Source organism: Rosa rugosa, chromosome 7 (assembly GCF_958449725.1).
Source record: "Rosa rugosa chromosome 7, drRosRugo1.1, whole genome shotgun sequence".
Taxonomy (NCBI): Eukaryota; Viridiplantae; Streptophyta; class Magnoliopsida; order Rosales; family Rosaceae; genus Rosa; species Rosa rugosa.
In genome coordinates this window covers 22,821,953-22,847,625 of record NC_084826.1, presented here as the reverse complement: position 1 = coordinate 22,847,625, position 25,673 = coordinate 22,821,953, and the positions used below count along the sequence as shown (strand labels likewise).

Genomic DNA, 25,673 nt, shown 5'->3' with positions numbered 1-25,673 from the left:
ATCACCGACAGGAGGCGGCGTTAGAGGGAGTGTGAGAATAAGCGTTGCGAGAGAGATTAGGGTTGTTTTCTCCATAGGGTTCTATATTACCTCCTCTCTACTTTATAATAACATCAACATTGTCTAGTACGTTAAGCTGATATTTTTGAGAAGTTTAGAGTTCAAATAAATACTAATATATTGTATATATAAATTTGTAATCGAAAATGGTTTTATATATTGAAATATGTTTGAATTTGAATTTCAAATTGTGTGGTTATCAATATCAATCCAATCTGACAAGGATAAGGAAGTTATGCAGCAGTTCCTTAATGGATGGAACTGCATAACTGTTTTGTCTGATATAAAGGACATAGCAAAGCCTACATTGATCCCTGCAGCTAGAACACCACACCTCAATAAAATTGTCCCATTAACAATCTGAGATCAAGGGTGGATGTAGGAGAAGAACAATGGAAGGAGGCAGTGGATCCAGTTAGCATCTCTGCACACCCTTTGTCTTTGATTTCAATTTATATTGTTTACTGCAATATATATGTACTTATTGTGTTATAGGATTGCAATGATTTACGCATCCTAACTTAGGATCAGAATAACATATCAATTCTATATTTGTCATAGTTGATTTTTGTTCATGTAATTAAATATACATGTTGTTCAGTTTACTTCTTATAATGCAATCACTCGGCAACAAGGTTTTGGTGTGGAAGAGGAACTCATTTTCTCATGCCCTCTGCTTTGACACCGAGCTTAATTCCTAGATACCCCGTCCTCAGCCTTTTCCCTTCAGTGCTGAGGATTTAGTCCTGGACTGGAAGGACTATGGTGCTCGAAACTGTAATGACAAGGTGATGTTTATATTGTATCAGGACTCCGATACAGTGGTCCGGCAATTAGTGCTGTCCAAAGAAGATGATCTTGATGCTGCTGGTTGTTACGTGGAGCAACTTTCTGGGGATCAGATCCCTGCTGGCAAGCTGAATGTTAGTAAGACGCAGGGATATTCCTCGCCCAGTTTGTCCATCTTGGAGATGGTAATGTCTGCTTTCTGAAGGCCAAGGGATTCCATTACAAAGAGATCGAGTGCAATTCAAATTGAGACAGTGGTCTTCTTATCATTATATTCAAGTTTCAGTTTGATGATTCAGGAGCCTTCTCCTCCAAAATCCTGCCTACTCGAACTTTTGATTACGACACTTACTGCGATGGCAGCCACGTTCCCCACCTGACTACCTTTTAGGCAAGGTAGCTAGCTGCACATATATGCTGCAGTTAGGTTAGTATTGCTGGCCGCGACTAGAAGCAAGCAGGTCCATATTGAAGTTGTTCTGATGATGAAATGCAGGGTCCTGTTAAGCTGGTAGCATTATTATTAGTTATGGATGTTCATAAAGAGTTTCTTGGAGACAGTATCGAGTCTGGAAGACCATTTGCTTTTCTACCTAATTGATATTTGCTGCTTGTGTATGTTCTGCTCTCGCAAACTATATAATAACAAAACTCGGTAAACAAAATGTAATAGTGCTAATGGATTTAACCTATATAGCCGCATTTCAGAATCGCTGAATTGTCTTGATATTTGCCTTTCATATTATTTACATCTCTGTTTAATTTTCTCCATGATTTCACTGTATAAGGAAACTATAGGTATACATCTCCATAATTTTCTCACGCAGACCAGACCTCGCGAAGGAGATCATACCTTGCATTCATGCAGGCATGACCTGTTTCTTCATGTTTTCCATTTCCGTTTCCATTTGTTATGAAAGCTGGAGATGATGGTAATTTGTCAATGATGGCTGTAAGAGGGGAGTCCAGCTCCTCTAGCTCCTCATCACTTGTATATCCCTTTCTTTGTACAGCCGACACATTCCTTTCCAATGGAGATCTCTCTCCTACTTCTGAAACTTTCTCTGACACATCAACTGAGGAAGGAGGGTGGTACAAAACTGGTGCAGCTGTATAAGGGAAGCTTCTCGCTGATTCTCCGGACAATCTCCGCTCCACAATACTCTAAACAAATAATGAAACAAACATTAAGCTTTTACCATAGGGAATGTTTGGTCTTTCAAGTTACAAAGCATCTCTACAATCCAGTTGGTTTAGAACTAACATGCAACTGTCATTCGTTCATGATTTAAACAAGTGGCAGTGAAAACTTGCACAAATGTTTCAAAATCATCCAGCATTAATGGCACAGGTTCATTTGGGAATGGAAACTGAAATTGAATAAAGCTAGGGGCAGTTGAAACTGTACTCATACCTCAGCATTCAGTGCCTCTAATACAGCTCCTGGAACAGCATCTGGACAGAACTCATCTGGAGTGAAGTTACAAAGTATTCGCTTAACTAATGGAAGACTAATTGATGGGCAAACCTAGTGAACATAACAAAATCAAATTTTAATCAGGAGCCCAGAAAAGGGGGGAAATAAGTCAAATAACGTATCGAACGAAGTATAAAAGTTGAATGGTCGCAAATAGAAGCATACCTCCTTTCTGATCGAGCGGTCCATAAGCATGTCTTTTGGAAGCATCAGAAGATCACTCAAGGCATTGAGAAGAAGGAAGGATTTTGGTTCAGCATCTCCACTCTGCTTGTCATCGTCCTCACTTCCAGGCAGAGAATCATCAGCATCGATGCCAAACATATCACTTAGCCATCTAGACCAAGTTCCAACCTGCATGAAAAGCAGCCTCCTCAACTTTTTAACACTTGCAATCATGATTTTTTCACATTATACCCAAGGATTACGTATATCACAAGGAGATCAAATAAATCAAGAGAGCTAGTTTTATCAATACTCTTGATTCTAGTTAAACAAACAGGCAAGTGACCGTTGACATGTGTGGTTTACCAATAACTAGTGTGCCTTTAGCGGCACTTGATTAAAGATGCATCATAATAATCAAAAGTCATAGTACTTTTAGGTAAGGGCAAGGCAATCCCGAGATTCCTAGTTTTTCAAAACGATGAAATGCCAACTTAAAATTGAATATATCAGGTCTAAAAAGAATAAAAATAGAAAGAGTATAAACTACGTACAGAATTCTTTAGTTGCGCGCCAGATCCAAAACTCAAATCACCAGCAGGAATAGATAGAACCCGGGAATCAAGAATGGGATCTGACACTGGATCAGTAGGAATCTCATGTACTGACTCACGCAGAATAGCATTGAACATTGCAACATCTAGCCTGGCAACACATTGCCCCATGACCTAAAAGAAAAATTATACTTGATTAAACCTCCAAAGCAACTGGAAAGCTTAGAAAGTTTAACAAACTGGTTAAGATTAAAGTTCAATGTCTGCGATGAACATTTACGCTACAGGGGAAGCTTAGGTAGACATTTGAGGATTCCATACCATTCTCGCCAACACAGGCAAGCAGCCACACTGGTGTCCCCCGGCTCGAACAGGACAGAGTCGTTGAGAAGCATCCTGGAAAGCATTTTTCCACAGGTTAACAGAAAAGCTGCCTTGGTTCTGATCACCGAGGGCAGGTCCCAAGAACCTTGCTATCTTATTATTTGATGAATACTCGACTGGAGATTGCATATGCGGAGCCAAAGCCTAAAAATATAAGATTTCAATCAGCTAAACAAAAGAGCAATCATATCCCTTGACAACATACGTCATATGTTGATTGGAAATAAAAAATGACTGTACTCTGGTTGTCTCAATCAAACAAACACTATAGTTCAGCTGTAGTAATCAATTATATATTTCATACTAAGTTATATAGATTTACCTGCCACCACACGGACTCAACTAGCCGAGTAAAAATCCAGGATTCAACTCTTTCTAATGCCGCTGTGAAGGCTCCTGTCTCTTGCCAGTCATCAGCAAACTGCATGAGGCCATTCATTTGTTTACTACCAGAACTACCCCTCCATCTCAGTGCTGCAGACTTCACATCATTTCTCGTGCTAGTTCCATTAGACTCAAACTTAGAAAAAGGACTTGAGTGACGTGAACTGCCAAATGCTTGAGATATGATCTCCCTAAGCACAACAGTATTGGATAACCAGAAGGTCAACCTTAATATACAAAAGGAAAAAGAAAAGTTAGTTTGCAGAAATTACAACAATTTGCAACACTTCGGCTACAACATGATAACATTTACCTGGCAACATCATTACCACAGGACTTTGCAATTAGAACAAGCCCTGATACAGTGTTCTTAGCAATTGTGGCTCGCTTGTCCTGAGTCCAATGCTTGCAAGCATGAATATAAAGTCGAGAAATGCGCCGGGCTGGTGTGTGCACTTTATGTGCGGAGCTCCCATGCTCCGGTACCACAGAATATAGAGAAATTTCAAGAGCAGCAACTTCTCGCAGTTCTTCTTCAAGTTTCTGAATTCTCATTTCCATTTCTTCAACCTTCTGTTCCAAAGCTGTAACATCCTCTTGTTCATCAATTTCTTCTGCATCTATCGTTTGATTGTCACTTTGAATACTCTGGGCACCATTTGAAGACCTATCAACAATATCATTTCCTTCTATTTCTTTGACAGCCTTGTCATCAACCTCCTCGGATGATTCTGATGAAGGTTTTATGGGAATTTCCATATTGCTAGAATCATTCCTAGAAGGCCCCTTGTGTATCGTAGTGGATTGTTTGTGAGTGTGATCCTTGGATTTTGAGTTACTAGATTCATGACCAGATCTCTCCCTGGATCCATGAGAGCTCTCTGAGGAATCTTTTCTTCCAATAATTTTGGGAACCCTTGGAGGGCTTTCTACTATGTCATCCGCAGAGGTAGTCGATTCTCCTTGAGATGATACCGAATCCTTTATGGTCTCACAATCTGACGCCTCTTCTTTCCCCTGCTTTGTTTCTTTTTCCAAATCACTAGAATGACCATCTGAATCTTCATCATTGTTCTCTATGGAAATCATTGGGTTGGCTTTTAAATCTTGAGGCGCCTCCACAAACTTTTTCACATCATCCACATAATGTATGACCACATTTTCATTAACTTCCGAGGCCTCTGTACCCATGTTTAAATCACTTACTAAAGTACCGGGGCCTGTTCTAGCATGAGACTCTTTAGATTCAGTTCCTTTTCCATTCAGAGTCTTGCCAGTATTCCCTTGGTTCAGCTTATGGTCTCTCCTTTCAGTTCTTCCGGAGCGCTTGGTGGTTTTAGTATTAGTAGTTTTCCTTTTGTCAACCTCCTTCATGCTTAAAAAATTTCTACTTCCTCCAACTACAACAATCAGATGAAGAAACTGTGACAGGGAGGAATGAAAAACAATTAATATCTGAGTAAGGCTGTTATTTTTAAGACTCAGACGGAAAAGAAATAGAGCAGAAGAGAAGAAAATAGAGCCAAGGCAATACTAGATGCATAAAGCAAGGGACTGCCACTACCCTTTATGAAGTGACTCCTCAAAAATGGTGGAAACTTATTCAGGGCCTTTCCTTATTCAAAATTACCTTAAGCAAGCCTGCAATAAGACATTGTTCTGTGTCATTAACTGGAAAATGTAACACAGTTTCGACATAAAACTTTGTCCTAACCGAATTGTGAAGGCCAATTACAGTCATGACAGCTTTACCTTTCCTGTCTCAGTTATCTTCTAATCTCAAAATCAGAAAATACAAACAAACAAAAAAATTTATGCACTAAAGGCAAAACAGAGTTGGTTCACCCATTCAACTCAGGAGGGCAAAATCCTTACCAATATTTCAATCAATGCTACAATAATGCTAATGCTATGATCAAAATGTGTTGGCATTTAAGACACGAGCATCTTCAGTCAATTTCAATCAATTGGGTTAAAATCATATAGAATTAGGAAGCACTACATTTCAAAAACAACACAATCATAACATCTCAAACTCGTTGAAAAAGGCTGTGGGATGAACTATGTCAATTTTGGGAATCAATTGAATTTCAACAGAGCAGAAAATGGCTTGGAGGGTCCAGCACTACGAATTAGAGCACAAATCTATCATATTCTACGTCCCCATCAGTATATAGAATAAATTGCACACTATGAATATACACATCTCACTCTAGCAACTGGCTACAGCTAAACACCATACAGTCCAACAAAATCATAAATCAATTTAATATCTCCTCTTTTCTTTAATTTCGACCAACCAATAGGACGCCATCAAGTACAAAGAATCAAATCGATTCCACCAAAAAAGCATCAAATCGATAAAATTATAATAAACAAAGGGAATTGACTATTTAATCATAACAGTAAACACAAATGGAAATTCATTAAACTAAGCTGAGATCCGAGTTTTCCAAATCTGCAATCACTGTTCAACTCATACAGGATTGCCGTATATGATCACAACAGTGGTTCATTCATCCTAAGGAGTAATATGCACCGTAGATATAATCACCAACCGCTGACGTGGCGAGACGAATACCGTACAAAAAGTTGAAGTATACTGAAGGAGAAGGAAAAGGTTTTAACAAACTCACCGCGTCAGAATAACAGAGCCGGAAATCCAACGCAATGCCGCAATCGGAGCTAAAACGACGGCGTATCGAACCGAAAACGCTCACGCGCCGTTGGCCGCGACTGCATGGAAAAGCAAAAAAACAGCGAGATCGAAAGAGTGAGGAAATGCCCGGAACTGGAGAAACCGAACCTGGAAAATATGGAGCTCAAGACAGAAAAACAAGAAAAGCTAAAGCGGAGAATGAAGAAAGTGACGAGATCTAGGCTAAAACGACGCGTCGGTGGAGCGGGAAAAGAAGAGCATCGAGCGGTAGAGAAAAGCTGTAACTGACGCCAGAAATTTGTACTTACTTACCGAAGGCTTTTGGTTCAGCGTCGTTTGCTTGGGATTCGTTAGCAATTATCAACTTTCTGCGTTTCTTTCTCTCTCTATATCGAGAGGTGTGTGAATGCACCAACAATAATGAGCTTTATGAGAGAGAGAGAGAGGCAGTGTTGAATAATGAGTGCGGGAATGAGGGCTATTTAAAAAGGGAAGGGGGGGGGGGGTGGTTCTCGGAGGGGGTTGTCGGTGGCGGGAAGTGACCGGGTATTGCCGGTTTTACGTTACCGCGTGGTCGTCGTCATTTCTAAGGTTTACTTGCTTGCTGGTGTACGGTGTACCCAAATTACCCCATGTCAGTGGCTCTTCTTGGATATCAGAAATCTAAATCTAGGTGTTAAATTGGAGAGAGAGAGAGAGGATGTGACTTTTTTTTTTTTTTAATGTCACATCCTATGACTTTTTGACTGGTTTAAAACCCTTTTGGGTCCATCGCCATCTTTAACTTATTTTCGTTCGATTTATGGCTGATTAATTTCTTTTTGGGAAGTTATTACTTGTACCCCGAACTAGAGTTCTAGAAATCTGACATCTCAGTAGGCTGCCGTCTAAGCTCCTTCTCTGTGTAGGCGCCTAGCGCCAGTCTGAGCTTAAAAAAAAAAAAAAAAAAAAAAATTAGAACATATTAAATTTTTAGAAAATAAATTTTTATTCATAAGTATTTATTATATGCTTAATTTTTTTCCTTATATTTTCAATTAATTATAATACATATTAGCTTTTGGTTTTAATAAACTAAACATCTACTACCTATTAGGTAATCTCACTCCTTGATTGATATTTATAGTTTGCACTTAATGTTATTTAATTATTCATTCGTATTAATTTATATACACGTCGGTGCTCTGAATCTCTTCCTTTTAAATTAAAAAACTTATTTAGATACAAACGAAATGTCGCATGTCTTGAGCACACATATCATTAATAAAAGGAGGAGCGTCGTTCCACCATGAAAAGCCCAACAACAATGCACCCTAATTCACTAAAGTATTAGCAACGTAAAATTACAATCATTTTGCTCATGTTATAAGCATAAAATATATGATATGCATGCATGCAAGAAAATGTTTTCAACATTAGCATAAAAAGAAAAAGATCAAAATACAAAATTTTCTGCAGACCAAAAGGGTAAAATGAGTGTGTGGCCCTAACAAGTATTACTTGAAATGTTGTAGGCACTAAGCAATATTGCAATTATGAGTCTAATCATCTAATGTTATGGATAACAGTCGTCGTTTGTACTCGATTTGTTTTGACATGCAAGAAATTCAGCTGCAACTAAATGACAATGCCCTTCTCATTAAACCGAACCAACCACTGGACCGACGACACCAACAATAATTTTCTAAAAATCTAACAGGTAGGTAGGTGATTAGCATATCCTAAGCAATTATAATTTCCATACCTTATGATAGAGATTATCAAGAGTTTGGTCACTTGCACCGTCGGTGCATAGAATAATTTTCATATCTTATGAGACATTCAAAGGTTAGTTCCTAAGACTTGATCACTATAATGTTTATCACACTTGTTTAGAATATTAGTAATGAAAAGTAAATGTTTACGGCACCGAAAACGTAGAACAACTAGAACCGAGTCTAAACTAATTTTGATGTTGAAATAACTTGATCTCCAAGTTCGTGGAACGGTGATAACATGTTAAGACCCACAAGTTTGGAGTCTTCCGGACAAGAAAATATGTCAGATGACTCAGATCCATGTAACAGACCACAGCATGTGATATTTCCCATATTATAAGGGAAGACATCCAGTGCGGAGCGCTTTAACTGTTAATTGAAGTGAGGTGCAAATGCAAGTAACATCAAATATTGTATGGAGGCTTTGATGGGAAAATATTGTTGTTATTGAATTAACCTCTGAAACATAGAAAGCAATATGGCCGCAGAAAATACTTACACTTGAATATAATAGAGGGGATGATCTCACATAATAAAAGTGATAAAAAAAAATTATAACAGAGCGTCTTCAATGGAGATGTCTTTTACATGACAAGTCCAACAACTACTTTTGACATATTATATTCCTCCAACCCATATGTCAATTCTGACATGGCAAAAGACATTTCCTTTCATATGTCAAATTTAACTTCTCTATTTTCCAATGTTAATTCACTGTTCACCGAGAGAAATAAATTTTTTTTGACATATTGGTTGGAGCTAAGATTAGCCAAATGTTAAATTTAAAACAACAAGTCAATTTTACCATATCATATGTTAGAGCTAAGGCCTCGTTTGGTTTGCGGAATGGAAAGGTTGGGAAAGGAAAGTTGATCATTTCCTGTGTTTGGCACACCCAAGGAAATGAACAATATTCCTGTATGAAGGGAAAATAGGGGGAAAATGGATCCTCCCACACCTCATGGGATTCATTTTCTCTTATACTTTCCTTGCATTAATTGCACATTAATTACCTACTCTAAAGATTATTTTAATGGTTGTTACCAAATTATCCAATAAACTTTTGAATCTTGAATTGTTTATGTTTTAATAATAAGGATATTATTAGAAAATTAATGTTACCTGCTTTCCTATTCATGTACAAACCGAACATCGGAAAGAAAAGTAAAATATATTTTGCTATTACTTTCCCGGTGTTTCCAAACATTGGTAGGGAAATTTACTTTCCCATGCTCGTGGGAAAGACCAATGAACTAATTTCCTTTCTGGCAACCAAACGAGGCTTAAGAGTAGCCTTTATAGCTTCATTTTGCTTTACCCAACATGAAAAATTTGCTCCCAAAAAAGAAAAAAGAATAAAAAAGATGACAAATGCCAAGCAAGCCGTTAGTTATTTACTACGATAAATGGAAAAGAGTGAAGGCCAGGGGATTAGATTAGTAAAGTAAGACCGAAGCAATTCAGTGATCGGTGCACACCGACAACAATGTGGTTCCAGATCACTAGTGTGCCGAGATATGAGATCCTCAACTTTGTCATTGTCTCTCCTAGCATGCATCACACTTGACATAGTCATTAAATTACAGATTTAATAATCCATCTTTCTCCTCACCTTCTTTATAGCTGAGAGGAGATGCAGAGAACGAAATGTTCCTTTCCCAGCTTATTCAGATCATCATCGATCTCGTACAAAGTAGGCAATGGGAGAATGTTAATATTTTCAAGGGAAAAGTATGGAATTATATATGTCATGGCGGTCACCTTAATAAGTAGTGGTTTAATTTGGACGTATTTATCGTCATATTTAGTATACATTATTGATAGTGATCAGATGTGAACCCTTTCCTCAACTAATCCTCAATCCCTCAGATTATAAAATTGTTTATAATAAGTTGTTTTTGTTGACGCTGTTTTAGATTAGATATTCAAATGGTCACTGAATTTGTATTACTTTTTATGTTTATATAATCTACACTATGTTTAATAGAATTCAGTGGACGATGTGGAAACACCAGAGAGTCCTTAGATCATATATTAATCTTATTATATATTTAGTAGTTGAAGAGCAATGGTAAATCACAAGATACAAAAATCAAAATTATAAAAAAAAAAAAGACAAAAACAAAATTCACTTTTTTTATTGAACAAAATCCACTTTTGCTAATAAATTCCTATGTTTCTATTGCTTAATTATCTATTTTTTTAATGAATTTTTTTTTTGGATTAAATTCAGTTTAGTCCCTCGAACTTTAGGGCTAAAATCAGTTTGGTCCCTGACTTTTTTTTTTTAATCAAGATGGTCTCTGCACTTTCATTTTCCATCACCCGAGTCCAAATTTCAAAATTGACTCCAATTGTGACGTCATATGGTGAGTTGCCACCGACAAGCATGGCCCACTGTTCAGTTTTTGGTTCTCAATTTGGACGAAATGTCCAAACTACCCCTAACTTTGACTCTCACACTTGGCTCTCCCATATTCTTCTTCTTCCTCCACCAAATTCGACACCTCCACCGTCCCTTGTTCAAAGCAGAATCCCATATCCATTATCTATGTTAATAATCTACTTCCAACCAAATCAGAGCAAAACAAGAGCACATTATCAAAGCTACAAAACTAGAAGCAATCAATATTTTTTCTTCCCTGAGCTAGAATAAAAGCTACAATTCTAATCAACATCAGGACTAAAATCCCTATCAACATTTCCATCAAATTTCACCAAATTACAAGCCTTTAACGAAAACCCACCTCCAAACTCACCACCATTATCCAATTCCCGATCTGGGTCGGATTCCATTTGATCCATGAGATGAAACAAAGCCATGACGAGGCTTATGACAGCACTGCAACGCGTTCTTGGGCGGCGAGGAGGGAGCCAAGGAAGCGGTGGCAGCGGCGACGTGGTCCCAGTCGGCAGATTTCAGATTGGTAAGGCGGAGAGCCAACCAGCGGTCACGATCGGCGAGGATGAGGGAGCGGGCCTCGTCCTGGGTCCAGCAAGGGGGTGGGCGGCGGTGACGACGATGGACATGGTTGGGTTGCCCAGACGCCCTCCCACGACTCCAGGTCTCGTCGTTGACCTCAAACCCGACATGCAAAACGAGATCAGCAGTGGAGGAGAGCGACTGAGCTCTGGCTTTGTTGCTTAGCATGGTGAACTGGATGTGGTATTGGTATGGGTCAAAAAGAAGAAGAGAGATGATCTGAGGGTGTGGGTCAAACGGGAATGGGATCCCGTTTTCTTTGTGTTTTTTGGATTAATTTGGGCTTGGAACGGCGCTGGAGTTATTGTGGTCGTGATCTGAGGGTGAAGAGGACATGGGTTGAGACGTGGTGGAGGAGAGGGAGAGGGAGAGGGGGAGAGGGAGGAGCTTTCGGGGAAGAGAGATGAGGAGAATAGTATTCAGGGTAGTTTGGACATTTCGTCCAAACTGAGAGTCAAAAACTAAACAGTGGGCCATGTGGTCGGTGCCAACTCACCATATGACGTCACAATTAGAGTCAATTTTGAAATTTGGACTCGGGTGATGGAAAATGAAAGTGCAGGGACCATCTTGATTAAAAAAAAAAGTCAGGGACCAAACTGATTTTAGCCCTAAAGTTCGAGGGACTAAATTGAATTTAATCCTTTTTTTTTTTATACATATTGAGCATTTGGTTGCAAGTTAATATATAAAAGGGTTTTTGTCCATTTACCCTATTTCTAGGAATTTTTTTCCCCACTTACCCCATTAAGTTTTTTTAATTCCCCTTTACCCAAAACAAAATCTTCCCTAATACCCCATTAATTTTTTTTTATTTTTTTAGACCATTTTACCCTCACCTCTTTGTTACTGAGAGGGAGAGAAAGAAAGAAAATGGAAGAGAGAGAAACCATAGGACACTTCGCCGAAGCCCGGTCGCCGGCCGCCGCCCACCGGAGGTCCCGAAAGATGTTGTCGGAGATCTCATAGGTCGCCGGAAAGGTTTATTACCCCCAATAGACCTCTATTGCCCCCCAATAAACGTCTATTGCCCCGACGTCTATTACCCCCCAATAGAGGGGCAATAGACTTCTATTGCCCTCCAATAAACGTTTCGATAATTGAAATGAGAACTAATGTTACTAAAATTAGACAAATAAAACTTTGATTAAAGAAAAAAAAACGAGAAGATTACATCAATTCAAAACGTCTATTGCCTCCCAATAGACGTCTATTAGGGGGCAACAGACATTTCACAGACCTCTATTGCCCCAATAGAACTGTTTTTTTTTTTTAAATAATTCTTCTAAAAGAAAAAACTAAAAAAAAAAGGAAAAAATATGAGAGTCGAGAGTTTTTTCTCTCAAAAACCTAGCGCCGCCTTCTTTGGGCGGCTTGCAGGGAGGCCATCCCCTCCACCAGATCACTCCACTTCTCGCTTTGAGGAACCGCGGGCCGCCATGTGCTTGACAGTGCTCGTTGGTTGCCTCAGGTTCAGGCTGCGCCCGCGGCAGGGATGCTTCAGTGATCAAAGGAGGAGATCCGGGTTTGGGCTCGGGCGGCGTGTTCCTTCTTACAGTGATTGGCGGATATTTGCTGGCGGTACTGGGCTATTTGTTGCGGCAGTGCAGAGGGGTGTGGGACTACTAGCGGCGCCAGCGATGTGGCCAGCGATGGTTTTGGTACCCGAGTCGATGGCTTGGCTGATCGGATCCTTAATCCAGGGAGGCTGCTGGCGTGTCCTTTGGTGGCTTTGCTGGAAGCAGATGAAACTGTGGGCGGCTGACGGAAGGTGGTCATGTCTGGGTGCCCATATTAGATCTGGCTTTCAGAAGATTGGGCTGCTGTGGGGTCTACTTCATTTTTCTGTTGGGTCAGATTTCTCTATGGGCTTGGATTTGGGACCCTGGAGACTTGGGCATGATGTTTCGTTTGGTTACACTATTTAGTGTCTCTCGGTCTAGCATCTGAATTATGGTCTTCTGCTATTTAAGTTTGGCTTCTCTAGTCGTACACCAATTGAGGTCTCTAGGCGGCTGGAATTGCTACTACAAGAATTTAGATAGTTTGGACTTGAGTTCATATGATTAGGCTCAATAAGTGAGCGTATGTGTTAACAGTGAGGGTCACTTGTCCTTTGCTCGGTAGCTTGTGCCATTTATGAGTTTGGTAAGAGTCAGCATCTGATGTACGTGCCTTCTGGCCATGGATAAATTAATGAAGTTATCTATTTCCTCAAAAAATAGAACTTTTTTTTTTTTTTTTTTCATTTTTCTTTCATTCTGGGCCTTATGCCCCATTTTACCAACAAAAAAGAAGAAGAAGAAGAAAGAAAATAATTGATTTGGGCACCTAGAGAAAAGCACTGGGCACCCGGTTTATCATTCTCCTCTGCCACCGGCCTGGGTCGAGCACCGGAGGGAATAGACCAACCGTCCCAAACGACGTCCGGGCTCTCTAATAGACAATGCTTGAAAAACTCGATATATCCAAAATAGCCATTTATGAGTAATTTCACCATTAAGAAGCTTATCTGAATAGAAATTTTCAATGTTCAAATCACTCTTCTTAATATGATGACGTTTCTTTCTTTTGATATTTTTTGTTGAAACTTGCTAAAATTTTCTCCTACATTAATATATGTGTGTATGCATATACGCGAGCGTGCGTAGGGTTCTTTTGACTTTTTTTAAGGGATCGACGTATCACTTGTTGCTAACATTACATCTCAACAAATTCATGTGTGTGTAGGGTTCTTTCGAATTTTTTTAAGGGTTCGACAGATCGCTTGTTGCTAACATTATATTTCAACAAATTCATTGTTTAGTTTCAATATATCTAGATCATTTCTACAAATTTTCATCTAAATTGGTAATCATTAAGGTACTAAATTAGGTCAAATAAATAGATGAACCAAACATGTCTATTATTCATAATGGTAAATGACAATTATGAATGTTTTAAGGATTTTCAATTTATTATTCATAATGGTAAATGACAATTATGAATGTTTTAAGGATTTCCAATTTAGTTGAAAATTTTCAGAAATGATCCGCTTATAAAGCTCTAAAAATTAAACTGTGAATCCGGCGACATTTGATCAAAAAGAGGGTTCCAAAAGCGATCTCTTAGAAACAAGTCAACAACCAAAAGTAAAATTTAACCCCTTACGAGAAGGTGACATTGTATTTTGCCAAGAGATGACAGACTTTAATAATGAAGCTAGAATGGACCTATTTTCAAAATAGCCTCGCTTTCTTCTTTAAAAGAGTAGGGTTTTGGGTTTTCAAGGTTTTACTGTATCTCTCATCCAAATCCAATGGCATTCTCACAAAAGTATGGACATACCTGGTGACCTGTGGCAGTTGACAGGATGTTGAGTTTTTTTTTTTTTTTTTTTTTCTGTCACTTGATTGGTAGAAATACCTGGTGACCTGTGGCGGTATGGTTGGCAGGTCTTTTTCACCTTCAGATGAGTATAATGGAGTCACGGAGATACTAGGTTAGTCGACAAAAGTGGCGGATTTAGAAAACTTTTCTTAAGAAAATCACACTACGAGATTAGTAGAAAAAATAAATCAATAAATAAAAAATATTCATAGATGAGAAACACGAAACATAAAATAGATTAACAACTACGAAAATGATCATAAAATTTAAACTTCAATGTTAGAAAGAATAATTTATGATAACTAGCTCAGGAGAGGATTTTCTTCCTTTATTTAATCTCTGAAAAGAAAAAGAATTTATCTAACCTCTTAAAAAGTACGCTTGTCGTGCAGCTAAGGTTTGACAAAACCTATTAGTGAGGTCTTCATTGTCTTCAAAGTTCTTGTATCTCAGTGTCATGAAAAAAAAAAAAGGATCTTGTATCTCAGTATCTCAAATGGTGATATTTGGAAAGCTCATATTCATCTTAAGGTAAGGTATCTAGAGGTTGATGCGGGATATTCTTCTCCCTACTAAAGTGACATTCAGTAAAAAAGTTAATTTGGCCGATAATGTTTGTGGATTGTGCAGGGGTGTTGTTGAAAGTAATTTACATATAGAGTAATGCTAGATGAACTACCTTTTTGCATCCCGTAGCCAGCAGATTTGAGGGATCCTTTGGGTTCGTGCGTCTGCAGTGCAGTGGATTAGTCTGGCTTTGCCAGGCTTTCGCCGCAATGTCGGTGCAGGTGTCCTGGCGCTGGGATACCACTGCATGGGTGTGTGAGTTACTAACAACTAACCCGATCAAAAAAAAAAAAAAAAAAAAAAGATAGTATATAAAAAAGTGATTTACCTGATATTATTCTTACAATTATTTAGTACATACTCTGTTACAGTGTTACTATCTCATATTGGTTTCATTGTGTCTCTTAGCCTAAGATCAAGAGAACATCCCGTCCCTACTAATCAAGATTGGGTATGTGAGGTTTTTTGAGCTCTTCTTAAGCAGCAATAATGCATTCTTTTTATTTCTCTATGGGAAATAATGAAATATAGATTGAGAGGAACAACCGAGTTTAGAAAGATGTGACATTTAATATTTTAATCCGTGTAATACGGCTAGCTGGGTTTTTCATTTCTGGAGGACCACTATAGAGATTGCATCCTCTGAAGGAGAAAAAAAAGAAGAGGCTGCAGACTAATAATGCTCACCTAGTGGAAGACAGAAAATAAACATAGACGGTGCTTTTCAAGCGGAGCCAGAGACTAGAGGTAGTAGCGCAAGATGCTTTAGCTGAGCTAGATGGCTTCTAACTATACATCAACGATGGTCGGCAGTTGGTTAGGACTGGTTGCCAATAGGCGGGCTAGTGCCAAGTATCACCATATTATGATTATTCTTACATGCTTCGTTAATGGCCTTTGAGTTCGCCGCTCTTTAAATTGCGAACGCCTAGGGTCCCTTCGCTATACAACACTAGAACAGAGCCCATTATGCACTCGCGCCATCAGCGTTGTTTCTGAAGCACCTTTTGGAAGTAACTCTTTCTTATTTGATTATTCTTTTTCATATTTTTTTTCCTCTCCACTTGACATTGAATTGAATTGAATTAACTTTCGCACCGTTTTGTGTCACACAAACATTTTTAACGGCAAAATAGATGGAAGTACCAAATTGAAAAATAGTACATTAATTTAGGTACCACTAGGTAGTTTTGAAGATTCTGATACAAAAAATTTACATTAGGCCATTATAATACATGAAAAAACCTGTTAACTGCTCACGTGTCTAAGTTGTAAACTAGAAGCTTCCTGAACACATTAAAATCTACGTGAAAGATTTCTCCTTTTGGCCAAACTACATGAAGGATTCTGTTGGTCCAACTTTACTCATGCACCAACATGTAGTATCATGTGATCTTATGCTCCGTTTATCTTTAGCAAGTGTTGTAAAGTATAAATCTGGACGGAACTAGTTCTTTGAATTAGACTAATCAAATTTAATTGGTTGGGCATAACAGAAATTAGGGTTGACATTCCTCTGTCAATAACCATGGATACCAAAGTATGCATCTCTACTTAGATCACTCAAGAGGCAAGGTGAACCATCTCATTTGCTTCATGATCAATTCTCTTGGTAACTGTTGGAACTCAAACTTCAACTAGCAGGTACCAATTGTTCGACTCTGCTTCACATTAAGCAGGATAGCCAAAGTTTAGAACATATGAAAATTTCCGAGCATTTGGTTAATTGCTTCTTTCCTCCGAAGGACCACTACAGAAATACAAAACTGAAAAAGTGACGACCTTGTTTAAGGTTGACAAACCAATTGTTCTAAACTGTCACATCTGTTGGGAATCTGGTTAGCTTCAGTGCTCTACATTGGGGGATTTGTGTTGTTATTTGATAAAAACCAAAATTAAAAAATTTGGATTCCATTTTTCTTACCATACAAGTCGGCGGAAACAAGCTCTATACAACACAAAAGCTTCCAGAAAATTGAACTTGCAAAATCAGGCTCCATATAAGACACAATAATCACCAAGGGATAGGCAAACCTATCTGTATATCTAAAATGTTCAAATCATTTTGGGGAAACCAATTAGAGCCCCAAGAGATATAACGAAAGACTAACTTTGCCCCATTCAAAGCCAAGTTGAGAGTGATATCTACGTTCTCCATGAGTGAAGAGAACCAATGAGATGGGGTAATTACCAAATGTTCAAAACCTTACAAAGAACACAGAGATCTATGCAAAATAAAAAAACTCCAAAATTTATTTCCTCACAAGCAGGAAAAGGGTAAAATTCAAAAGAAAAAAAGGGAAAAAAAAAAAGATAATAGAAGTCAATATCTGCTTAAACGAAGAACATAAATAAGTCTAACCAGCATGAAGACACATAATAGAGGAATCCATTCCCATAGCTGTATGAAGCATCTGATGCTACTCAGATAAATACCCCCATTTCTAATACAGGTGATACTTGATTACCAGTAAGCAGTAGCCTTCATAAAGGTGGGTAAAAGCACAGTGAAGGGGATTCCAGGATGTCATTCTTACCTATTCAACATCCTCCAGGACCTCCACCACCCCTACTTCCTAACCTAAGGAGGGACTGCTCCAATGACTATACAGAGTGGCACAACTACAAACTTATGGATTTGAGAATCTCAGAGATTTTAAACCAATTGACTCATAGATCAGGCAAAAAGCTTTCCAAATAGCTAGATACGGTGAAGTCAAATAATTTTCTAGTATAGAAAAGCATCTTCTTACTCATAGTTCTTTTATGTCCAAAGGTTTCCCAAGTACTTTCCACACTATATGTGAACCACTTGGTCCAAGGTAAGCAATGAAGCACCAAACTACCAACATCTCTGGATATAGTCTATTTAAAATTTCAAAAGGCCAAGTCATATTTGAAACATGCAGGTCAGCTCAAATTCCCTTTACACGATGATAGCATGGATTAACATAAATCCAAGAAAGCAACCCGAAAGTAAGATTTTAAGATTAAAAAAGATGATCTGTGGATAGCTACTGCATCCCAATTAAACCCACTCTCTATAATAACATCTCTAATAACAGCATGGCCTTTGTCCGAGCTACAGTGTTAGCTGTATCGCAGAACAAACTCAAAGGAAGGAGGCAACATAATCTAAGTTTTTAATTTGCATCAATCTCAAATCTAAACGCTTGATGTTATTGCACAAAACAACTAAATTTTAAGTCGATATGGACTTAGAGTACAACAAATCACCAATTTCTTGACACACACAAGAATCTGTTGGCACAAAAACACATCTACTATCACTTGTCTGTTGACACAAGACCTAACAGATAAGTAGCAGAACAAGTTCATAAATAATTTTTACATATATTTCAAAAGTATTTAAAGACAGACATAATGTAAAGATCCCCCGTGCATCAACCAAGTTTTAGAATGCAAGACTAAATAATAGTCCAAGGGAGATAATTCTCACAATATGGTATTAATAAAATCCTCTGCATTGGTAGAAGCCTAATCCATTATCCTACGTAATGGAGACACTTCTCACAATATAGCATTAATAAAAACCTCTGCAAACGTTTGACAACTCAAGTTGTTTTCATTCTTACATAGTTAATATGACTTGTAACTCATGACAATCACAACTCGTAGCAGCTACATCAGGATTCAGACTTTAAAATCTCCCAACTCCTCTCATGCTCTGCAAGACACGTTCTTAAGAAAAGTAAAAAAAAATGCTAGATGCCCACGGACTAGACGTTTAGCTTATAAACTCATGTAAGGGGGGTTATGTGCCATGTCAATTGTCAAGCCCATCATACTAAGCACCCTACGCTGAACTTATGCTCTTCCACACATCTCAACAGGAAGTAATGCAAGCTCATATACACTGTTTCTATCCTACCATTAAGCAACTGATACCACTCCAAAATTCAAAATCATAAGCATAAAATCTCTATAAAATGATGAGCTATTCGAAACATTACCAAGTCAAACATCCAAATAATCTGGAAAGCAACAAAAATTAGGAAGTATTCAAGCTTCAAAAGAGCCCAATTAAACGATCCAGAAACCCTTATTTTTCAACTACATATCATAAATATCAACAGCGAAAACAACCCGCGGAAACTCAAAACCAGTTTCGACCCAGAAACCTCTCTTACCCGGATCGAATCCTCATTCGGATTCAGCCGGAAGGCCGGCCTGCTCGATCTCGAGGCGCTCGAGGGCCTTCTGGTGGGCCCAGGTCTCGATGGTGAGATCGGGCTTGGCATTGAGTCCGACGCCGAGGATGACGATGGTGAGGAAGCTGGTGACGTAGCAGGGGAGCTCCCAATCCTCCCATTTTCGGGACTGGCCTGGAGGTGGAGGGGTTTGGTTGAAGAGGTAGCCTTTGGGATGCTCTTCGTGGCCGGGACTGGCCCAGCGGCTCGGGCCGGTGGCGGAGCCGCCGCGGGTTCGGAGGGTTTGGATGAGGCGCTGGCGGAGCATTTTGTGGGGCGGGTATGACTTCTAAGAGAAGGAGTGAAGTGAATTTTTTTGTTTGGTAAAGAAGGAGAAGTGTGTGATGCTGCGCTGTGCGACGAGGCGTTTTTCACAGAGTCGCAAAAACTATCTGGTGCCGTTTTTCACTAGTTATTATTATTATTATTATTATTTTTTATACAATTTTTTTTTTTGACCTTTTATTTTATTTAATCAGCCAATTATTTAAGTCATCGGATATTAAACACTTTCGAGCCATTAATCAAAATTTAGAAAACTAAAATATTACTCTTGGATCGAATGTGAAGTGTTGAAATTTTTTTTTTCTATGTATTTAAGCTTGATATACGTGACATCGCATGATTGGACAGTCGGACAAGCTTAATGATTTGAGCGTGTGACTGAAAAATCTCTTTGAATGTATGTGTGTTTAATATGAAAAATTGGAAATAGAGGTACTACTCACACTTCCAATTCCAAATATGTTGTATGTTCCTTCTATTTTGATTTAATTCATGTGAATCAAGTCACCACCGTAGACAACTATCTAAACTTGAAAAATAATTTGCTTTGCTAAAAGAATTGTAGCTCGCCTCGCTGGGTCTAAGCCTCCAAGTTCTGGTTTGGCCTGCAGAGGTGATATTCATTATTTGTGGAGTTGTGAATTGGTGAATAGTAGGTCGAAGTTTTTGCAGTTCAGCTCCAAAATATGTGATGAATTTGGAGTTAGACCAGCCTTTCTAGACTAAAATATCATGCTTCGGCATCATTGCATAATCGGGATGCATGAAACTGGACCTCTTTGCTTGTATGGCGGGGAGGCTTTGGTATGAAAGAGATAATGTGGTGCATGGTGCTCATGTTCCATCTCTCCAAGATGAGGGGGTGATACTGGTTACTCTGTATGTGACTTTGTGAATGCAAATAAAGTGAGAGTCTAAAATGACAAAACCAGAGTAAGTAGGTTCTACAGAAAAAAGTAGTTGATAGGAAATTCTTTGTATTTTCTTGTTGAATCAAAATTGTAATTCATATGCCATTCTATAGGCTCGGTGTATAGAGTAATAGAGTAATTAGGCTAACAAAGCTAACAGCAAGTATCAAGCTTGCTACTTCTCCAGATCGGTTGAGCCATGACAGTTTGCTGCTGTGAATACCAAGTAAGCTATTCAAGTAACGAGCTTGATACTTTCTGTAGATACTTTGTTAGTAGGTTCACTAGTTTGGAAGATCATGGAAGAGCACCATGCTCCACTACTCAAGTAGGTTCACCAGTTTTTTCTACCAATTGGACATCAAGTTGCAGCATGTTTATATTCACGATGCTATTGAGGCAAACAGTTCAAACTTCAAATGCACTTTCCCTTGACACTGCCTTAATGTTCTATCAAATCAATGAAAGGTTTCCAAAATCCAATTCGATGACAGAGGACTTTTCAAACTTCAGTGAAATCATGTTTAGGCATGAAGGGTGCATCTTCTAGACTGCTGTTTGCCTTTGTTAGTCTCAAACGAAATAACCCTCTCCAATGCCCCCATAGAGGGCCCCATTCAATAATAACTTAGGAGCGTTCCGAGAACAATGGAAGAGCTTAACTTGCACTTCAGATGATCTTCCAATTGGCCAACGTGCATGACCAGTTTGCTCCCACATTTTTATTTTTCATCTCAGAAACCAAGTATGCCAGTCCTGACATGATTTTGGACTTTTTATGTCAACATTGCTGCATGGCCATATATGCTCATGTTCCATTCTGAAGTGAGACATTCATATTTTTAATTTCCCAGTATGAATCTTCAAAACTCACCAGTAATCTCCACAAGAGCAAATCCCTCCAACCATGTGATGAAAACGGTTTTTATCTCTCAAAGACACTTCTCTTCCATATATCTTCGAGACAAGTTTCCCAAAATTATGGCAATCAACACAAATGCGAAGATTTTTTATCACACGGACTGGCACACCTTCAGGAGTAGCAATAAGCCCAAAAGCCAAAGCCATCTTTTCACTGTGGTCTAGAAGTATCTTCTCCTTCTGCTCCTCATCCACATCATATAAAACACAACCCATATCAGGAGAGTATCCAACTTCCTTTAACTTCGCTGATATCTCTCTCACCTTTGCAGATACCTCTTCCCTTCTGGGATGGGAGCGATCACTTGCATGAAAAGTATGAAGGATTTGGTCAAGCTCAATCCAACTTCTTCCTGGCTCCTTTATCACAGCCTTCTCTGTCATTAATTCCCTTACAGTTCTTACATCTTCCCATCTCCCTGCAGAAGCAAATAAATTAGAAAGAATGACATAATTCCCAGCATTTTCAGGTTCAATTTCTAGAAGCCGAAAACCCACAAATTCACCGATTTTAACATTGGAGTGAACTCTACAAGCACCTAAAAGGGAACCCCATATAGCAGCAGTTGGCTCAGAAGGCATCTTTTTAATGAATTCAAAGGCTTCTTCAACTCGACCAGAACGGCCAAGCAGATCAACAACACATCCATAATGCTCAAGCTCTGGCTCAATTCCATTTTCCCCTCTCGCCATCTCATAAAAGAATTCCATCCCTCTATCTTCCATTCCTCCATGACTGCAACCAGATAAAACAGCCAAAAAAGTGACACTGTCTGGTCTGATTTTATTTTCTTCTCTCATTAGCTTGAAAAGCTTAACCACCTCTTCTCCCATTCCATGTTTACTATACCCTACGAGCATTGCATTCCATGAGATAACAGTTCTCTCGGGCATGGTATCAAAAACTCGTCTTGAGTAACTTAGCTTTCCACATTTTGAGTACATATCAATCAGGGAGTTCTGAAGAACCACATATGAAGGCACTTCACAACGAAGCACATGGTTGTGAACTTGCCTGCCAAGGTCCAAAGCAGCAAGCCCTGATAATGCCGTCAAAACACTGGCATAAGTGACATAGTTCGCAGTCATTCCTTCCCTCTGCAACTGCCGGAACAGCTCCAAAGCCTCTTCATCAAGACCCTGCTGGGCATAGCCAGAGATTATAGCTGTACAAGAGACAACATCCCTTTCAGGCAAGCTGTCAAAAACTCGTCTCGCTTCAAGCGTTCTACCAGCTTTGGCATACATGTCAAGAAGCGAGCTGCCAACAAATATATGCGATTCATACTTTGTTTTTATTATAAGAGAGTGGATTTGCCTGCCCAAGTCAAACCCCCAAGAACCAGTACATGAAGTAAGTACTGTTGCAAACGTGAACTCATTAGGTCCCTCATCTGCAATATTCACACAACATTACCAACGCATAAAACAATGTAACATAATTAAACAACAAAAATTAACTTGAAATTGTAGAATGAAACCCAATAGTACCTGATCTTAACATCTGTAGAAAAAGATCGGTGGCTTCGGAGGCGTACCCTCTCTTAGAATAAGCCGAAATCATGGCCGTCCACGACACCACATTTCTCAGAGGCATTTCATCGAGCACGCGGCGTGCATCGCCCAAACAATCACAGTTGTTATAGAAAACAATGAGCCGGGTCCGGAGGTGCACCGGCGGAAGATAACAGGTTTTGATCATGTGGGCATGGACTCTTTGACCTTCTCTCAAGGCCCTTCTGGTTACACACTCGTTTAAGAGCGTGTAGTAGCCTTCGAACTTCATGTCAAGGCCTTGAACGGTCATTTCGACCAGGGCTTCTCTCAGTTGACCGTTGGAGCATAGAGATGTTAAAGCCGGTGAATTTGGCGGGAAGGATGAAAGGGATAGTTGGCGGAAAAATGGGGTAGAGATTACATGGTTACGGTTGCAAACTAAGAACGGTAGTCTTCTCTGCATGTTTTAACTGAACACCCTTTGCCTTCAAATTAAATTGCTGACTGCGAAGTTGCACGTATGTCTGTAAAATATTTCTAGCGAATTACCCTAACTATCCTCCTTTGCCCCGTTGAGGCGTCGATTATCAATCCTTTCCTAGATAGCCATGATGTTGCTGAAGCACAGCTTCTAACAAAATGACCATATCTATCTGGAATTGGCATTCTTTATACAAAATAGTAATCAAAGTCTAGGTTAGAACTCTTTAAGAGTATGAAGTGAAGACCATAGCTATTGAAATACTAGACCACAATTGATTCTAGGTGATACTACGAAAGTTAATTTCCTCATTGCATATCATACTAATTATAGCATGCGGGCATGTCAGGTTATTGTGTGATTGCATTTTTTTTTTTTACCACAGAAATTAGGATTGAAGACTGTTCCAATTCCAAACAAGTTTATATGAAGTATGTTCGTGTTATCATTAAATGTCAAATGACGTGATATTCAAGTCAATCATATCTACTGATTTGTTGGAATGATTTTGATCATATATAGTTTTAGAGTAATGTTTACACAATCACCAGGTGATCAAAGATTTTGTGGTCACTCACCATTGAATTTAATATCAAGGATTTTGAAATTAAAAGGATGAATTTTAAGTACGGTGGACAGATATAAGGCAAGGCTAGTAGCGAAGGGTTATACCCAGAAGTATGGTGTGGACTATGATGAAACTTTTGCACCAGTAGCAAAGATCAATACAATCTGGGTACTTCTGTCTCTAGCAGCTAATCTTGATTGGCCTCTGCAACAATTTGATGTAAAAAATGCCTTCTTGCATGGTGATTTGAATGAAGTATACATGGACTTGCCTCCGGGATATGGTACTTCCACTGGAGTCAAGGTGGTGTGTCGTTTAAGGAAGTCCCTATATGGCCTCAAACAATCTCCAAGAGCTTGGTTTGGTATGTTCACGACATTCATGAGGAGGATTGGGTACAGGCAGAGCAATTCAGATCATACCCTATTCCTTAAGCATCAGAAGGGTAAAGTTACAGCTTTAATTATTTATGTGGATGACATGGTGGTGACAGGTAATGATCTTGAGGAGATTAAGAAGTTGCAGAGTGCATTGTCAGCAGAATTTGAAATGAAAGACTTGGGGAGTTTGAAATTTTTCTTGGGAATTGAAGTTGCTAGAGGAAAAGATTGTATTATGTTGAGCCAGAGAAAGTATGTCCTTGACTTATTAGCAGAGACGGGTATGCTCGATTGCCAACTAGCTGACACACCCATTGAGCAGAACCATCGGTTAGCTGAGTATCCAGATCAAGTACCCACGAATAAGGCGAGATATCAGAGGTTAGTTGGAAGATTAATTTATTTGTCACACACTAGACCAGACTTAGCTTATGCAGTTAGTGTTGTGAGTCAGTTCATGCATAATCCTAGTAAGGCTCATATGGAAGCTGTAGTTCGGATCTTGAGGTACTTGAAGTCTGCTCCTGGAAGGGGGTTGGTGTTTTCTAAGCATAGGCATTTGGATGTTTTGGGGTATACAGATGCAGACTGGGCAGGTTGTATAACTGATCGACAGTCCACTTCCGGATACTTTACGTTTTTAGGTGGGAATTTAGTTACTTGGAAGAGTAAGAAGCAGAAGGTGGTGGCCCGTTCTAGTGCTGAAGCAGAATATAGAGGAATGGCTCGTGGAGTTTGTGAGATGTTGTGGTTGAGGCACATGTTGAGGGATTTAGGGTTCAAGCAGAAGAAAGCCATGCCCTTATTCTGTGATAACAAAGCTGCAGTTGAAATTGCTCATAATCCTGTCCAACATGATCGCACAAAACATGTGGAGGTTGATAGACACTTCATCAAAGAGAAGCTGGATCAACAAATCATCTCTTTTCCCTTCGTACCTACTGAGGAGCAGTTGGCGGACATTCTTACAAATGCAGTTTCTAGCAAGGCGTTTTCTTACTCACTTGACAAGTTGGGCATCCGTGATCTGTATGCTCCAACTTGAGGGAGAGTGTTGGCGTGAGTCACTCTCCATAATTGTAGGAATTGTAGTATAATTAGGATTGTATAGTTAAGGAGAATATTATGTAGTTAAGGGGGAGAATATCATGGTGTAATTAGTTTCCTATTAGGAATGTGTATACTTTGTATATGTACTCCATCTTTGGAGAAGATCAATTCATCAGAAATTCCCAAACTTTCCCTTTGTCTTTGTTCTGTTCAACTATATA

At 39.1% G+C, this 25,673-nt stretch overlaps 3 protein-coding genes across 6 annotated transcripts; all 3 read right to left on the bottom strand.

Moving 5' to 3' along the window:
* Window positions 1–1,516: 1,516 nt before the first annotated feature.
* LOC133720749 (uncharacterized) lies at window positions 1,517–6,938 on the bottom strand. Of its 4 annotated transcripts, none has more exons than XM_062147212.1 (10): window positions 6,785–6,938; window positions 6,450–6,549; window positions 5,378–5,454; window positions 4,127–5,235; window positions 3,752–4,040; window positions 3,367–3,573; window positions 3,046–3,219; window positions 2,492–2,680; window positions 2,264–2,377; window positions 1,517–2,013 (listed from the first exon to the last, which is right to left on the bottom strand). In XM_062147212.1, the coding sequence occupies exons 4-10, from the start codon at window positions 5,185–5,187 to the stop codon at window positions 1,669–1,671; spliced, it is 2,379 nt and encodes a 792-aa protein (XP_062003196.1). In that variant the 5' UTR covers window positions 5,188–5,235; window positions 5,378–5,454; window positions 6,450–6,549; window positions 6,785–6,938; the 3' UTR covers window positions 1,517–1,668. The 4 variants fall into 4 exon arrangements, with proteins under 4 accessions (XP_062003196.1, XP_062003197.1, XP_062003198.1 ...); XM_062147213.1 differs by having other exon boundaries at window positions 6,450–6,619; window positions 6,785–6,924; XM_062147214.1 differs by having other exon boundaries at window positions 6,781–6,922.
* Window positions 6,939–19,067: 12,129 nt separating this feature from the next.
* Window positions 19,068–19,683, bottom strand: LOC133723797 (uncharacterized). The gene has a single exon (XM_062150662.1). It carries the CDS (start codon window positions 19,625–19,627, stop codon window positions 19,313–19,315), a length of 315 nt encoding a protein of 104 aa, XP_062006646.1. The 5' UTR covers window positions 19,628–19,683; the 3' UTR covers window positions 19,068–19,312.
* Window positions 19,684–20,632: 949 nt separating this feature from the next.
* On the bottom strand, window positions 20,633–23,682 carry LOC133721737 (putative pentatricopeptide repeat-containing protein At3g13770, mitochondrial). Its single transcript, XM_062148428.1, has 2 exons — window positions 22,968–23,682; window positions 20,633–22,870 (listed from the first exon to the last, which is right to left on the bottom strand). The coding sequence occupies exons 1-2, from the start codon at window positions 23,434–23,436 to the stop codon at window positions 21,426–21,428; spliced, it is 1,914 nt and encodes a 637-aa protein (XP_062004412.1). The 5' UTR covers window positions 23,437–23,682; the 3' UTR covers window positions 20,633–21,425.
* Between the last annotated feature and the right edge of the window lie 1,991 nt (window positions 23,683–25,673).

What these genes read in the sequence shown, in the direction of transcription:
- LOC133720749 (XM_062147212.1), bottom strand. Translation starts at nt 5,187, where the DNA reads ATGAAGGAGGTTGACAAAAGGAAAACTACTAATACTAAAACCACCAAG. An exon ending in TGTGGTAATGATGTTGCCAG is followed by an intron (nt 4,041 to 4,126) that starts GTAAATGTTATC and finishes TTGTATATTAAG; the next exon opens with GTTGACCTTCTGGTTATCCA. An exon ending in TAGAGGCACTGAATGCTGAG is followed by an intron (nt 2,014 to 2,263) that starts GTATGAGTACAG and finishes TTATTTGTTTAG; the next exon opens with AGTATTGTGGAGCGGAGATT.
- LOC133723797 (XM_062150662.1), bottom strand. Translation starts at nt 19,627, where the DNA reads ATGCTCCGCCAGCGCCTCATCCAAACCCTCCGAACCCGCGGCGGCTCC.
- LOC133721737 (XM_062148428.1), bottom strand. Translation starts at nt 23,436, where the DNA reads ATGCAGAGAAGACTACCGTTCTTAGTTTGCAACCGTAACCATGTAATC. An exon ending in TCTACAGATGTTAAGATCAG is followed by an intron (nt 22,871 to 22,967) that starts GTACTATTGGGT and finishes TGAATATTGCAG; the next exon opens with ATGAGGGACCTAATGAGTTC.